This window comes from Metarhizium album (genome assembly GCF_000804445.1).
Source record: "Metarhizium album ARSEF 1941 chromosome Unknown scaffold_17, whole genome shotgun sequence".
NCBI lineage: Eukaryota > Fungi > Ascomycota > Sordariomycetes > Hypocreales > Clavicipitaceae > Metarhizium > Metarhizium album.
In genome coordinates, this window is record NW_024467591.1 from 392,010 (window position 1) to 404,435 (window position 12,426).

Consider the following 12,426-nt stretch of genomic DNA (forward strand, 5'->3'; position numbering starts at 1 on the left):
CTGACGGCAGCTCACGTGTAGTCACTGAAGGGACAATCTTGGACATGCACGGGGTGCGGATGTCGCAACGCCCCGTACAGCACCGCAGCCACGCCATGCAGCCGTGTCCATAAAGAATGCGACTTTGCGACGGCGGGACCTCTATTTGGCAATAGATGCAGCGTGCAACTAACCGTATCGCAAGACAGGTCTCTGGCTGAGTCAATATTGCGGCACGTCGATGCCAGTGCTGCGCCTGGCATTGGCTGCTTGCCACGAAAGCTTCGACCTTTTGTCTCCTCTTCTTCTCTGCGCCAGTCTTGTAGTCTTGTAGTCTTGTATCGGCGTCTAAATGCTCCCGTCGCCGGGGACGATGTCATGCCGTCAGAAGTAGTCCTTCTCGGGGCAGCCAACCTGCTGATTTGTTGTATAATGCTACCGGCCTTCTTCTCACCACTGTCACGGCTCACGGCTCCTCACTGGCCATGCCCCATTTCAGATGTACGCACTGATCAGGCTGGAAACGGCACGGCGGGAGAGGAACTTGTCAAAGAGCAGGTGAGGTAGGTTATATTATTCGAGTTGCCCCAGTACTCCCAGTATCAATGGTGTGTGCCGTATATGAGGGGAGCTCGTCAAGCTAAACTTCCACTGATCTCCGTGTCTCGGCTTCCTTCAGAAAATATCCAAACAGGAGGCGCATGATTTTCAGGTCGTACAACAACAGCAACAAGAGTCATGTTCACTCTCCGGGAGCGGTCGCCGATCAGCTTGCCAGGGGTTTCTCTCCGCACGACACTTCCCGCTGCTGAAAGCCGCATGACAATATCGTGCGTATCCGCGTGGCCGAGCTGCAACTCCGACTTGCAAGGCGACAACTGCGTCCCAACGCCTCCCCCGCGGCCATAAGTCCGGCGCCTCGCGTGGCAGCCCGTCGCGGTCAGTCGCAGCTTGGGATCCTGTGCATCCAGCTTTCGTGGTTGACTTTGCCTTTGGTGCAGACGTCGGCAATGCCGATGTTTCCGATCACGTCTCCCTGTAGTTGTTCGCACGTCGCGTCAGCCTCGCGGCGACATTCTGACCCGTCGTAAACGGTGCCATGGGGTGCCATGGGCCACGTACCTCATCTGATGCGTAGTTGCAGCCCAGTTGGGATGTTCTGGCACCGAAGCAGAGCTGGTTCTCGGTCTCGTGTAGCGGCTCGCCAAGCGCACTGGCTCGAGGCAGTGTCGCGAGAAGGCTGAAAAGGGGTACCGACGACTTCATCTTGGTGCGGCGCCCGTGGAAAGGAGAGCTCCGCGCGAGAACAACTGCGACTTGGCCTTGATGGTTTACCTACGCAAGATACGCAGGGGAAAGACGATTGCAACCTGTGGGACGTAGCGTCCCGTCCCGACGGAAGTCCGACGGCTTTATATCTCTGGACATGGCTCCTCTTGCCAGGATGTCCAGAAGCCCGTCATCGGCTGCTCGTCTCCTCGTCTCCTCGTCTTTACTCCGTACGTCGAGCCCCGGAGTGGAGTCGCCTTGGAAATGAGAAGCAAATGATGGGGTCCTGCCCGGATTTTTGGCTGCCTCAACAGATGCCATCCATGGTCAACATCAACGCCCAGGAAATGGCCCATGCCCATGGCCGCAACAGCTGCGCCATCCGATCAAGGCCTCAGCTCTGCGACACCTTGCATGTACATGCCAAGGGTGATGGCGAGGCTTCCCTCAGTTCACGTGTATAAAGGTGCCTGGGCATACTCGATGATCCCGAGTTACTTGTTATGTTGTCGTTCTGCCAGCAGTCTTTGCGGCAGCAATCACTGAAAGAGGAGACCAGGCGTAAAATGTTTCATAATGCATATTCTTGTAACACGGGGTGACCAACACGAATAAAATTTACGTGACGGAGCGACAAGGAAGAGGAAAAAAAAAAAATGTTTAGCTTCTCTTTGATTAAACGTGTCATCCTTAGTGCAGGGGCCATGCTAATCTTCTCTGTGAGGTTGTCAGCTACAGGGTTCGAACTAAGCTTCTCTTCAGATGTGCGCGCACTAACCTGTATCGTTTCAAATAAACCAAATGCCCGAAGGCGTGAGGTCGAATACTAATCTCCATTATATAGCCTTGGGTGTGGGGCTCTGTTGAACAGTTGACCAGTTAAAATACGACAAAGGCGGAGCATGACCACATTACTCCGTACTGCAGGGTAGCAATGTTAAGATGTAATGGTACTCCGTAGAATTCATGTAATTGTATGCGCCTTGTTTTCCAACAATTGTCCCTCTGCAAGTACGGGAGAAGACACAGCAAGTCCGTCTATACTTTTTGTTCCCAATATCGAAAGTCACCGTGAGTTTGGGTTGCGGCGGCCCTGGTACCCGCAAAGGAAACTAATCTTGAAAATTGGCACGAATTCACACTTTTACTTTCCTACACTTGAGCGTCTTTTTGTAGCTAGCCATCTTTTCGCTTCTGCCAGCTTCGCGTAGACACGTGCGACATCAGAGCACCTAAGGGCTAGTTTATCTTCCAATATGGATTACGTACAACTCCCACGTAACTTTATACAAACTAGGCTTCTGCATCTCTGTGCATCTCTGTGCAGAGCTTCTCGGCATGTTATTCTCCTTGGTCTATTTAGTGGCTCGGTTCGCCAGCCAGAGATAATCTCAAGGGTCAGACGACCGCCCGTCCCCTGCCTTGGCGAGCCGACTGCGCTTTGATGCTTATGCTTGCGTCAAAGAGCTCGAGTCTCTTGATGGTGAGCCGGCTTGGTGATGCCGTTTCTTCTTTTTGGCGCTCCGCTCCTGCGCCTTGTCATCACCACCATCACCACCATCATCCCCTAGTGTTCGCTTGTTCGTTCTCGCACTTGAGCTACCTTCAGACACCTGGGCCTCTTTCAACTCGGCTTCCAATGGAGGCATCTGCTCCCGAATCCACTGGAGACGAACACCCTGAATCCTTATATTTTCCTTGATTTTATAGTACTTCGAAGTTGCCCCCATAAACTCCGAGATAAGTTTGCATCGCCTTTTGACGGCTTTGAGCGATGCTTCAGCTGCGTCTATCCTAGACTGGGCTTCCCTCATCATTCGAACCTGCACTGAATCAGGAAGGCTTGTATTCGAATCTTTCAAGGCTTTCTCCCGAACTGCCTCAGCATCCATCTTGGCGTGCACTGTTGCCTTTCTAGCTGCATCTAGTTCACTACCGAGCCGCAGTGTTGTTTCAAAAGACCACGGTCCCGACTAATTCTCGTCATCCCGCAAGGCCCCCGAGTCCAGAAGCTTTTGCCAGCTTTTATTATGATCTGGCTCGAGGCGTGCGAGGGCTCGCGTGTCCTTGTCGAGGCGCGAGTACTCGTAATTGAGGTATTCGATCCACGTCGTCCGTCCGTCTTGTTTGGCCGCGTCTTTGTCGAAAGCGAATGCTTTCGTGAAGCCATGCCGAGCGAGCCGACGCTTGGCTTCTGCAACGTATTCAGGAAACCCGCCGCGGCCATGGTCCTCCCGTAGCCAGTAGAAATTCTGCCGGTAGCGGCGGTCTTTTTCCTGATTGAACGCTTTCCTGAGCATCTGAAGATACTCATCCTCCGTCATCCCCGGCCACGTGCGTCCACGCTCCATGGCTCGTCGCTGCGTCTCTGCGACAAACGCGGCGAACCCTCCATCCCCATCATCGATGCCCTCTTTAGTCTGCTTGTCTTTAAATTGAGTCTCAAGCATCTGCACATATTCATGTTCGGACATTCCCGGCCACGGGCCGTCGACTCGAAATTGCCGTTGATTCTTCTCCTCCACATAGGCGGCAAACTCCTCCTCTCCGTCATCAAGGCCGTAATGACGTTGCTTCCTCTGGAACAAATTTCTGAGTTGTTCGAGGTACTGACTCGCTGTCGGACGCGTTTTTGTACCTTCAGCTCTCTGGCGCTTTTGCTCCTCCACGTAAGCAGCAAACTCCTTTTCCTCGTCCATCTCTCTGTTGTCTTGCCGCCAACAACGAAACATGTCCCACCTGTGCAACTGCGTCCGGAACGCTTGACACCGATCCGGCGGATAGGTCAGCCAAGGCTGCAAAATGTCGTCAAATTCCTCCAGTCCGTTGAAAACCTCTTCTAGGCGACTGATGGGGTATAATGGTCGGCAGCCGTCACTGACAAGAGAGTTGTAGGCGTTGGTCTCGTTTCGCTTCTCCTCTGTACGGTCGTCCAGATCTTCCGTGGGTGTTCTGTAACAGCGGGATTGTCTGGGCTTGGCTTGTGGCATGGCGTCTTGATTGTCCACGACCTCGCAAAGTCGTGCGGCAAGCTGATCGGCATCAATAGGGCGAGACTGCACGGCATCATTCACTTTTTGTTGTCCGATCCTATCTCGCCTGTCAGCAATGGAAACCATACTGGTTGGCGTAGAAACCTTACTTTAACTTCTCAACGAGCGCGTCCCGCTGGTCCTCTGGCAGCTCTTCCCAACCATCAAACTCGAGTTCAAACCCGCCGTCGGGACGTTGATTTGGCATCATGTACTGGACCAGCTCCACATCATCGAATGACATAATGTCATCAACACATAATTTGTGAGACCCAAGCCCTGGCATCGTCATTTTGAGGAGGCGTCGGGGAGAGAGAGGCACCCGGGGTGAATGGCAGTGGAACGTTTGGTCTGATGTTTGATGTGAGCAGTTTTTGGGACTAAAATAGTACCATCTCCCTCAAGTAAACCTGCCAAGTATGAAGCCAAGAGAAAAGGCTACTTAAGTACGTAGTAACTATTGCAGCGGTTCCACTTTTTTTTGTGCAACCCGTCTTGTCGCACGGCACAGCAAGCCCACTGAAACGGGACGATAAGAACACTTGAAACGTGAAAAAAGAGAAATGATGTGTATTAAAGAGGAAGCAACCAGACCTCCTACGATTGATCGAATGAAATGAAAAACCCCTTGAATTTTATCCCTGTGCGTGTTGTTTCCTTCCGATGTACGCGCCTAAGCCGCCACACAGTACCTTATTTATTGCCAAGTACTTCAAGTACCTATCTGCCAGAGTGAAGAATGCACAGCCAAATTCTGAACGGTTGAGAGCAGAGGATGAGATTGATACAGACATCGGACATTTATGTCACGACCCTTGCAACTCATTGTGCCTAGGCTCATCTTTAGCTGTGACAGCCTTACAGCCTGAGAGTCTATCGGAATGGTATCAATCTGCAGGTTAGACATAGACAGTCCTAGTCTGGAACAATTCCGCGAAGGGAAGGAACATCTAGTGTCGGCAAGGGGGGATTGTGTGAGAGCTGAGCGCAGGCCAATAGCTACGAGTCCTAGACTTTTAAAAGTATTGTATTTTTTGTAATTTTAATTACACTATATTTTATTATATCACAATATAGTATAATAAATCATGTTATGTTTTAGTCTGAGCTATGCTCGACCTAGATGGATGCACTAGAATGGGACATACTAACGTTACCTCTTCGTTGACAACCTGTATAGTGCTAGATAAACGGGCCAAGGGCGGCTTGTTCGTTACGTACCCAGGGGTCCGGCACACCACCGGGATGACTGCGGCTAGCACCTGCTATTGCTCCATAGAGCTAGCCCATCACATTGCAGAGCGAGCATTAGAAGGCTAGCGCCGCGGCTGCAGTTATTCATATCGCAATAATTGTAGTATTACAATAAAGAGCTTCTTAGGCAGCTGCAGCTAAATTTTTAATGTTAAAGAATATTTTTGTAATAACTTCTTATATAGATATATAGATGAACTGGGCAGGGCGTGGCAGGTCGGGAGTGGGCCTAAAATCAGTGTGGGGCGGTAGCGCGAATAGCACGACTCAGCGCAAGTCATAACCCGTCACTCGTCGCCAACCACAGTTCGAGTTTGACGCCAGCATTTGAAGCTCTCGTCGAAAAGTCATTGCCCGTAACACCCCTTCGAAGCGCGCCTCTTCGTTGTCTTGTCTCCTTTTTTTTCCCCAATAGCTGCTGTCATGTTCGGACTTGTCCTGCCATCGCAAACTGCGGCTACCTCGTGAGACCGTCCGAGTCCGGGTCTCAACAACCCCGCCATCATCAGCTCGACATCGAGGCCAGGCCCCGAAAGGCTCACTCATCTCGCACGGCGCGACACCAGCCGACGCTCTACGCCTTCAGGATGATACATTCGACCGAGGGCCCTGTCAAGCAGCAGCTTGAAGACAAGCTTCCCAAGCGCTTCAAGGGCATCAAGTTCGGCATCCAGTCGAACCAAGACATTGCCAACCAAGCCGTTCTCGAAGTGTCGGACCGATTACTGTACGATATTGAGAATAACCGAGCGCCGTATCGTCATGGACCTTTAGATCCAAGGCTAGGAACCTCAAGCAAGAGCGGGAAATGCGACACTTGCCATGACTCTCTGCAGAACTGCATTGGACACTTTGGCCATGTCAGATTACCTCTGCCGGCGTTTCACATTGGCTACTTGAGGTTCATCATGTCCATTCTGCAGGAGATTTGCAAGGACTGTGGAAGAGTATTGCTTGAAGAGCCCGAGCGGCGGTCCTTCCTCAAGGAGCTGAGACGGCCCATGGATAACCTTCGCCGCACGCAGATTTGCAAAAGAATCAACGAACAGTGTCGCAAGGCCAAGACGTGCCCTTACTGCGCATCAGTGAATGGCCAGATCCGAAAGATTGGCGTTCTGAAACTGACACACGACAAATTTTCCTTTTACAATAAATCTACCGCCGCGAAAAAGGTCCCCCCTGAAAGCAAAGTCAAGTTTGACGGCTCGTTCTCCGAGGCAAAGCGCGAAAATCCCGAACTTGAGAAGCACCTTCGCAAGGCCATGGAAGATCTCAACCCTCTTAGAGTTTTAAACCTCTTTAAAATGATTAGCCCAACAGACTGCGAACTACTTGGTCTTGATCCAGTTGAAGGGCGTCCAGAAATGTTCATATGGCAATTTGTGCCTGCTCCCCCAGTGTGTATCAGACCTTCAGTAGCACAGGATAATGCGAGCAACGAAGATGATCTCACGACAAAATTAGCTGATATTGTTTGGGTGAGTGGTATGATCCGATCAGCCCTGCAAAAGGGCTCTCCCATCCAAACTATCATGGAACAGTGGGAGTACTTGCAAACTCAGATAGCCATGTACGTCAATAGTGATGTGCCGGGTCTGCAACAGCCAGGATTTGGGAAGTCTACCAGAGGTTTTTGCCAGCGCCTCAAGGGAAAACAAGGCCGGTTCAGAGGAAATCTATCAGGCAAGCGGGTCGATTTCTCCGGCCGCACAGTTATTTCGCCTGATCCCAACTTGGGGATCGACCAAGTTGCTGTCCCCCAGCTTGTTGCCAAGAACTTGACATATCCCGAAAAAGTCAATCGGCAAAACATCGCAAAGCTACGTCAATGTGTCCGGAACGGCTGCGATGTCTGGCCTGGCGCCCAGGGAATCTTGAAGAAAGAAGACGACAGTTACTACAAGTTCAACTTGCGGTTTGGTAATAGAGACTTGGCAGCCAAGCAACTGAGTTACGGCGATATTGTCGAACGCCACCTCGAGGACGGCGATGTGGTGCTGTTCAACCGTCAACCTTCACTCCACAAGCTCAGTATTATGAGCCACCTGGCCAAGATTCGACCCTGGAGGACATTTCGTCTCAATGAGTGTGTGTGCAACCCTTATAACGCTGACTTTGATGGCGATGAAATGAACCTTCACGTTCCTCAGACAGAGGAGGCAAGAGCAGAGGCCATCAACCTCATGGGTGTGAAGTACAATTTAGCTACACCCAAGAACGGAGAGCCAATTATTGCTGCGACGCAGGATTTCATCACGGCTGCTTTCTTGCTAAGTAGCAAGGATCGATTCTTCGATCGCAAGTCGTTTTCATACATTTGCATGCACATGATGGAGCAGGGCACCAAAATAGAAGTCCCTGCTCCTGCCATTGTGGCACCAAAGGCCCTATGGACTGGAAAACAAATATTCAGCGTCATGATGAGACCAAACAGGAATTGTTCTGTCAAGATCAACCTTGACGCAAAGTGTCGAGCGTACAAAGCGCGCCCCGGCCAGTGCCCTGATATGGACCCAAACGATGGCTGGCTTGTTGTTCGCAATTCAGAGGTCATGTGTGGCCGTATGGACAAGTCGACTGTCGGATCGGGAAAGAAGGATTCTATCTTCTACGTGATTCTTCGAGATTTTGGCCCGGACGAGGCAGTTGTCGCCATGAATCGTTTAGCGAAGCTTTGTGCCAGAGCGCTCACTAATCGCGGATTTTCCATCGGCGTTGGTGACGTCTTCCCGACGGAGACTTTAAACGTCGAGAAAGAAAACCTAGTGTCGACCGCCTACAAGATGTGTGACGATCTTATCGAGACTTTTAAGCAGGGCAAACTAGACAAGGCTCCAGGTTGTAACATGGAGCAGACTCTAGAAAACTCAATTTCTGGTATCCTCAGCAAGGTTCGACAGCAGGCTGGTTCTTACTGTATTGACACTCTGTCTCGAAATAATGCCCCCCTTATCATGGCTCAGTCTGGCTCCAAGGGCTCCGACATTAATGTCGCACAAATGGTGGCAGTTGTCGGTCAACAAATTATCGGTGGACAGCGAGTTCCTGATGGATTTCAAGACAGAAGTTTGCCTCATTTCCACAAGAACGCCCGCCAGCCCCCATCAAAAGGTTTCGTCAAGAACAGTTTCTACACGGGTCTTCTCCCCACAGAATTCTTATTCCACGCTATCTCTGGTCGTGAAGGTCTGGTTGATACTGCTGTTAAGACTGCTGAAACCGGTTACATGTCGCGGCGACTAATGAAGTCATTGGAGGACTTGTCGACTCAGTATGACGACACAGTTAGAACTTCAGGAGGCGGAATTGTTCAGTTCCAGTTTGGTGCTGATAAGCTTGACCCTGTTGACATGGAGGGCTCAGCTGAGCCTGTTAATTTTAAGCGAACTTGGAGTCATGCCGAGACGCTTACCTGGGATAATGAAGAGGCCGCCATGACCCCTGGCGAAATCAGAGCGTTTTGCGATTCCATGCTTGCTGTGGAGCGAAGGCGGTTTCCCAGGCACGGCTTGGCATATGGCGAAAAGCTCGATTACGACGACACAACCGATTACGGCATTGATGAGCACGAGGGTGCCCGACGCTTCCTGAAGACGATTGAAAGCCATGTGGAAGGGTTGGCCTCCAAGCTTGAAAAGGTCCGAGAGCTGGCTGGATTCGATGGCGATAGGATGCTCAAGGCCACCGCTCAAGACCATGCTGACCGCACTGCAAAGGTGACAACAACAACGCTGCGTCTCTTCATCAAGATGTGTCTCGAAAAGTACAAAAAAGCTCACGTGGAGCCCGGCCACGCCGTCGGAGCCGTCGGAGCCCAGTCGATCGGTGAACCTGGTACGCAGATGACGCTGAAAACTTTCCATTTTGCCGGTGTCGCCGGCATGAGCATCACACAGGGTGTGCCGCGTATCAAAGAAATCATCAACGCCTCCAAGAATATCAGCACGCCGGTGATTACGTGCCCCCTGATGAACGATCAACAAATCGAGGCTGCAAGAGTCGTCAAGGGCCGCATCGAAAAGACGTACATCTCAGACGTGCTGCACTTCGTGGAGGATGAATGGCGTCCCGACGAGGGCAACGTGGTGCTGCAGATTGACCGAAGCGCTCTGTCCGACCTCCACCTGGGCATTGGTGTTCACGACATTGCCGAATCTATTTGCAAGCAGCGAAAGCTCAAGATTCTCCGTGAGGACCTGTCCGTCTTCGGCGACAGACTCGTCATCCGAGTACGAGATGCAAGCGACATGCCGGCCAGAAAGACGACGCGCACCAAGCCAGCCCTCGAGGACAGCGGCGACATGCTACTACGCGCCAACTTCTTGCGCCGGGCGCTTCCGCTCGTCCCTATCTCGGGGTATTCGGAGGCCACTCGTGCCATTATTCAGACGTCAGAGCAGAACACGCACAAGGTGCTGGTCGAGGGTTATGGACTACGCGAGTGTATGACCACAGAAGGTGTCATTGGCACCAAGACCCGGTCCAACAATGTCATGGAGTGTCGCGACGTTCTTGGCATCGAAGCTGCACGAACCACCATCGCCGACGAGATCAGCCAGGTCATGGGCGACATGGGCATCGATCCTCGGCACATGCAACTTCTGGCTGACGTCATGACGTACAAAGGCGAGGTGCTGGGCATCACACGATTCGGTCTGTCCAAGATGCGAGATAGTGTGCTGCAGTTGGCATCCTTTGAAAAGACGCCAGACCACTTATTCGAGGCTGCGGCGGGCATGAAGACGGACCAGATTGAGGGTGTAAGTGAGTGTATCATCATGGGACAGACGATGGCCGTGGGCACGGGTGCATTCCAAGTTGTACGGCGGCTGGGGATTCGGCCTGGAGATGTGGCGCAGAAGAAGACGTTGTTTGAGGATGCGTGGAATTCAGCGGTGACGAGCAAAAGGAAGGCAAGGAAACGGGCGTAGGCGTTCCATGGGAGGCATGTCGAAAATCAAAAAGCGCTTTGCATCAATGCAGTTGTGACATGACGCCTGGCGAGTACAGCCTATACCGAGCGTGATGTCCCGCAACGCAGCAATCACCGCCCTGTCTTGTCTCTTTCTTTCTTTTTTTCTTTTTTTCCAGTGAGCTCTTTACATCTATCACGTCGTCTCCTCGTCCCCTGCTCGCCGTTGTTCTCGCTCCTTGAAAACTACTAGTAGTCCCAAATCATAGCAGACCTTCAAGGAGCCGGCACACACAAAACTGACCCAGAACAAGTGATGATTTGCCAAGACGCCGGTGATGAGAGGTCCCAAGCTCTGCGCACTCGTCTTGACGACATTGACTAGCCCCATTACAGCGGTCCGTTCAGAGGGCAAGAATATGGCGGCGAGAAAGGCGGAGCGGGGGGCCACGTCCATTGATTGCGTGCACGCGCGGAGGGCCAGCAGACTGAGGGACAAGAAGAGGTTTGAAGGAACGGGGATGAGGGCGAGGAACATGGACGACGGGAGGTGAGTGAAGACCATTGTCTGAGGGATCGTCAACTAGATCCCTTGCCACGGCGTTTCTACGAGCCGAATCCACCCACGGCGTCATCCTCGAGTGAATTGGCCAGTTGGGATGGGGCATGGGATGGCAGTGAAGGGACTCACCTTGACATTTCCGAGGCGTTTGGAAATGGACGAGGCAACGACGACGGAAGCAGCTGAGATCAGAGACGTGGCGAAGAATATGGAGCCCAGGCGACCCTCCTCGATATCGAACCGCGAGCGAAAGTAAAATGTCACCCAGGACCTGAGCAATCAGCCGCTGAACTTGAGACTGCGTCGGAAGAGAAGAGATGCAGAAGTCAGGACCTACAGGGGCGCCAGGCCGGATGCAAACGCGTCCAGGCCAAACAGCAGACACAAGGTCGCGGCAATGGCCCTACTCTCAGCCGTGACATGCGGCACCAAAGAAGCCCATGTCGGCCGCGCATTCGCCGGGACCTCCTCGGGAGCAGCCGTCTGCCCGTTCAACAGGGGCTCCGACTCGGAGCGTGGCCCATTCCTCTTCGTCCTGTCTGCCTCGACGGCCGGGGACAGTGCCAGCGTCAACAACAACTTGACGACGCCGAGAAGCGCATAGCCCGCAAAGAGGAGGCGGTAGGCCTCTCCCAGACCTCGGCCGGCCGCAACTAGAGCGTGGGTGGCCCAGCCACAGGCCATGATGCCAAAGGCGGTGCCGGCGGTGCCGAGCAGGGTGTACCACGCGTAGACGTCGCTCCGCTGGTCGTGGGTGGTCAGGTGGGCGACGATGCTCTCCTCGACGGCGCGGAAGGGCCCGATCTCGTTTCCACTGGGGGAGATGACGCCAAAGACGGCGGCGGCCAGCAGGAGCCAGTAGTTTTGCAAGAGGGCGAAGGCGACGCCGCTGAGGGCCATGAGGACGGCACCGGCCGCGAGGGTGGCCTTGCGGCCAATCTTGTCGGCGGTCAGGGTGAGGAAGAAACTGATGAGGATGTCGCCGGCGAGGGTGAGCGTCATGAACAGGCCGGAGCGGGTGCGGCTGTGGCCCAGCGACTCGAGGTAGCTGACGAGGATGAGGGTGGAAGCGCCATAGGCAAAGAGGCGGGTGAAACGCTGGAGAATGAGGAGGTGGATGTCGAGGGGGCACGAGGCGAGCGTCGTGAGGCCCAGCTCGGTGAGGATGAGGATGCGGCGAGGTGTGGCTTGGGGCATTGTCGTTGCGGGGAGGTGCAGTTGTTGAAGGGTTGGATGTGATTCATGGTGTTGACGGCGGCGATGGACGTAGATGATGGGATTAAGTCCATGTCCATCCACGTCGCTTTGGGTGATTGCTCGGAGCTAGCTTTCCAGGTCCGAGATATTTCCGCGCTCATGTGGGACTAGGGGAAATGGCACGGCCGCAACAACGGACTTGCAAGAAGATGGCGATATCG

At 53.1% G+C, this 12,426-nt stretch overlaps 4 protein-coding genes across 4 annotated transcripts; 1 reads left to right on the forward strand and 3 right to left on the reverse strand.

Moving 5' to 3' along the window:
• Nucleotides 1–2,696: 2,696 nt before the first annotated feature.
• Nucleotides 2,697–3,140, reverse strand: MAM_06032 (uncharacterized protein; the record flags this gene model as incomplete). The annotated part of the gene is made up of 1 exon (XM_040824830.1): nucleotides 2,697–3,140. The coding sequence occupies one exon, from the start codon at nucleotides 3,138–3,140 to the stop codon at nucleotides 2,697–2,699; it is 444 nt and encodes a 147-aa protein (XP_040677250.1).
• Nucleotides 3,141–3,221: 81 nt separating this feature from the next.
• Nucleotides 3,222–4,524, reverse strand: MAM_06033 (uncharacterized protein; the record flags this gene model as incomplete). The annotated part of the gene is made up of 2 exons (XM_040824831.1): nucleotides 3,222–4,338; nucleotides 4,391–4,524. The coding sequence occupies 2 exons, from the start codon at nucleotides 4,522–4,524 to the stop codon at nucleotides 3,222–3,224; spliced, it is 1,251 nt and encodes a 416-aa protein (XP_040677251.1).
• A 1,597-nt stretch (nucleotides 4,525–6,121) lies between these two features.
• MAM_06034 (DNA-directed RNA polymerase III) lies at nucleotides 6,122–10,465 on the forward strand (the record flags this gene model as incomplete). Its single annotated transcript, XM_040824832.1, has 1 exon — nucleotides 6,122–10,465. The coding sequence occupies one exon, from the start codon at nucleotides 6,122–6,124 to the stop codon at nucleotides 10,463–10,465; it is 4,344 nt and encodes a 1,447-aa protein (XP_040677252.1).
• Nucleotides 10,466–10,642: 177 nt separating this feature from the next.
• MAM_06035 (Major facilitator superfamily domain, general substrate transporter) lies at nucleotides 10,643–12,205 on the reverse strand (the record flags this gene model as incomplete). Its single annotated transcript, XM_040824833.1, has 3 exons — nucleotides 10,643–11,014; nucleotides 11,138–11,279; nucleotides 11,346–12,205. 3 exons carry the CDS (start codon nucleotides 12,203–12,205, stop codon nucleotides 10,643–10,645), a joined length of 1,374 nt encoding a protein of 457 aa, XP_040677253.1.
• Nucleotides 12,206–12,426: the final 221 nt, after the last annotated feature.